This window comes from Helianthus annuus, chromosome 14, assembly GCF_002127325.2.
Source record: "Helianthus annuus cultivar XRQ/B chromosome 14, HanXRQr2.0-SUNRISE, whole genome shotgun sequence".
Lineage (NCBI taxonomy): Eukaryota > Viridiplantae > Streptophyta > Magnoliopsida > Asterales > Asteraceae > Helianthus > Helianthus annuus.
This window is the reverse complement of record NC_035446.2, coordinates 29,100,387-29,103,780: the sequence shown is the minus strand read 5'-3', so window position 1 is coordinate 29,103,780 and position 3,394 is coordinate 29,100,387. Positions and strand designations below refer to the sequence as shown.

Genomic DNA, 3,394 nt, shown 5'->3' with positions numbered 1-3,394 from the left:
AATAATAATTATATTTGTGATTAACATAATAATTATATAATTATAAGCTAAGATGAATAAGAGATCAAAGGTTTAATGTTGTGTGGTGAAACATTAATGTTATGAGAAATTGTGTTTTTTCACATTGGTGGAGAGATAAATCATTCGTTGGTTTATTAGTAGAATTCTCTAGAGGAATGTATTCCTATGTGATAAGTCACACCTAGTGGCAGCCAGGAGGGCAATGGGCATAATATGGCATAACGTGCGCTGACGCCTGGGCACGAGACCAGGACTGGGACGAGGGCAATAGGCGTAATGTGGCGTTTTGATGGCGCACAACCGCTTAGATCCCCGCCTTTATTTTTTTGTGTACGGCTCGGGTCTGTGGCTTGGCTCAGTTAACTGGTGTGGTCAAGATTTTTCGATTTCTCACTGGCTAGGTTTGATCAATAAGTTCATTACAATTAAACTCTGAATTAAACTCAGACTTTAATTTTACTAGACTTTTTGGTTCATATATACAAGACTTTGAGTCTAGTGAAAACACACAACAAACATTTGATTTCGCATGGTCTGAATATCACCCACAAACACCAAAACGATATTCCTAATTTTGCATTACTTCACACTCTTGTTCAAGGTAGTTTTTAAGGTGATTGCTTATACACTACAACCTACTTTGGCTATTGTATCCTGAGAAACATACAAGTTCATCTGGGTGGCCCAAAATCTATTTTAAAGGAAGCGTGTTCATCACATGACTCAGTCATCTTTGTATTCTGTATTTTCTTTATTTCTTTGTAATATGTTCTTAGTCTTTGTTTATTTTCTTTATTTCTTTGTAATCTGTTCTTAGTCTTTGTTTAGATTCTATATTGTATTTTATTTTTGTTTTGTTCTTTTTTTCTGCATTGTAATCCGATTATAGTTTAATAAAATTGTTATTTTATTTTATTTTTTGAATGGTTTTCCTACATATTCTGTCAACAAAACTAGATCCTTTCGGTTTTTTATACGATTATTATTTTATATTTTCTTTAAGTTTGAACACTGTTAGGCCGGAGGGTGTGGGGGTGCCACCCCTGCCAACTCAGCCGCTATGGCGCCACCCCCCCCCCCCCCACACACACACACACCGAGCGGATTACGACGGGGCGCTATAGGCCCGGCTTCACCATGGTAACGAGCGCCATTGGCATGATCGAGTGGGGCCCACCTGATTTCATCCAATCAGTTCCTTTTTTTTAATTAATTAGAAAAGATTATCTATAAAATATTAAATGAAATAATATTTAGTATGAGAGTTATCTATAACTAATTAGAAGATATTAAACTAAAACAATAATTATCCATAAGATATGACCTAATATGATGACAAGTGTCCCTAAAACGGTTTCTTTTATTATATAGTATAGATAGATTTGAATGATTGACGAGGGAGAGAATTCCGTTGTATTATGTTGGAAATTTATTAATAACTAGGTTTGTTACCCGCCGCGCGTTGCGGCGGCGTAAAAACACGGCGTAGAAACTTGAGTAAAATAGCCCGGTGAATGCACATGGATGGATAAAGGCCACACCTGGCTACTAAACTAACATATTATATATATATATATATATATATATATCATAGCATTAGTTACATTGCCCAACTTACATATCAAAGATGTACAAAACAATTTACTAATACCTAGTGTGTTATGTGGAATCAAAGATGTACAAAACAGTTTAGAGTTGTTTACAACTTATCATACTAACACCTAGTGTGTTATGTGGATAAGTTGTACAAAAGTTGTGTATCTACATAAGCTTCGTTGAGGCAATGACTTGGTTATGCTTCTCGCTGCCTAGTCGTCAATTAGTCCTCGTGCGTTTTTTTGGCGTACTGAGTTGATTCTGTGAGTAATAAGTAACAGTAAGATTACATTAGTAACAGAGGTTTTATTTCATTGTTATGTGACTAAGTATTAGATATAATGTAACTTACCTCCTGACTCAACGTACGGACGTTTGAACTTGTTGGCCTTCAGATTCGGCGTTGCTAGAGGCAAGGCTGAGGACGTGACATGTTGAGCCGGTGAATCGACTTGTACAGTTGTCTCTGATTCCGAGACATTTGTTACCACCACATTGTTTTCCTTTTTGAGTAATAGGTGCATGATCTTTGACTTGCCTATCATTGATGCCATTTGTTGGGGCAGCTTTTTGGGATCAGTGCAACCATGCTTTGTTATGAGGTCTTTGCAGGTTATCTTCAAGAGTGCTTCCATTCCTTCGTTGAAGAAAACGACCTCTATGGCTTTGGTAGAATTGTTAATAACGGCGTTAACACTATACCTGTAAACACATAAAGGGTTGGACGATGTTAGGTTTTTTAACAGGATTATTGTTTGTATACATAGGTAATTGAAGGAAATTATACTTGAATATCGGCGTGACATCCTCACAGTCTTTGCAAACGAAGTGAAGTTCTCCGTCTTCTTCCGGATATACTTTCTCATCGCACGTAGAGCAATGGACGTAGTACCAACTGCGATTTATATCGATGTTTTCCATCCATGAACGACACCTGAAGCGGGTTACTCCCTGGATCAAAGTATATATACTCATGTTATTATGGTAATAAACACATATAGATCAATGAAATAGTGTTCCACTTAAAGGTTTAAAGCTGTGAAAATTGTTTTTCTATCTACATAACTACCATGGTATAACTGTTGTATATACTTATGTTGAAATAAATAGCATATGGGCAACTTTTAGGCTACATAGGTGCACAGATGGAAGATGCTAATAAATTAGTAATACTATTGATGTGTATACTTGTGTTGAAATAAGGTAGTTACCTCATACTTTGGGAGAGTTGGTGATTTCAGTTCTTGTAGTGTGATTAGTGGATCGTTGTTATCTGCTTCGTCTGGGGGACACAAACTAATTCATATATTCAACTCTAGTTTCATTTAAGTACTTCATTTAACAATGTCTGAACACCTACAGGAATGCACATTATGTGATGTTTGCTTTGACACTAAATTCTAGTGTAGTATCTGTTCATGTTATTTTTTTTTTTTTGCTAATCACAAATTGTTAAGGTAAGCTTCCAAGTAAGGGGGTTCTATAAAGCGGTCCTAAGTGGCGGATCAAAGATTTTTCATCACGGGGAGCCAGATTTAGTTAGCAATAAAAAGTAACAACTAATCATAGGTCAAAACGGGTCAAGTCAAACATGGACGTAGCTTAAGTAGGGCGGGAGAGGGCGTCCCAGACACTCATACACCTCAATATCATACACCTCAATAACACCAACAGACAACTGGTTTTTTAAAACCATTTTCAAATCCAAACCAAACCGGCGGTTTATATACTGGTTCGGAAACCAAAACTGATTTAAAAAAAACAGTTTAAACCGGTT

General features: G+C 36.5%; 1 protein-coding gene across 1 annotated transcript; it reads right to left on the bottom strand.

The window, feature by feature from the left end:
• Positions 1-1,840: 1,840 nt before the first annotated feature.
• LOC110905383 lies at positions 1,841-2,564 on the bottom strand. Its single transcript, XM_022151174.2, has 3 exons — positions 2,405-2,564; positions 1,970-2,319; positions 1,841-1,878 (listed from the first exon to the last, which is right to left on the bottom strand). The coding sequence occupies exons 1-3, from the start codon at positions 2,536-2,538 to the stop codon at positions 1,841-1,843; spliced, it is 522 nt and encodes a 173-aa protein (XP_022006866.1). The 5' UTR covers positions 2,539-2,564.
• Positions 2,565-3,394: the final 830 nt, after the last annotated feature.

What these genes read in the sequence shown, in the direction of transcription:
- LOC110905383 (XM_022151174.2), bottom strand. Translation starts at nt 2,538, where the DNA reads ATGGAAAACATCGATATAAATCGCAGTTGGTACTACGTCCATTGCTCT. An exon ending in GATGTCACGCCGATATTCAA is followed by an intron (nt 2,320 to 2,404) that starts GTATAATTTCCT and finishes ATGTGTTTACAG; the next exon opens with GTATAGTGTTAACGCCGTTA. An exon ending in TCCGTACGTTGAGTCAGGAG is followed by an intron (nt 1,879 to 1,969) that starts GTAAGTTACATT and finishes TATTACTCACAG; the next exon opens with AATCAACTCAGTACGCCAAA.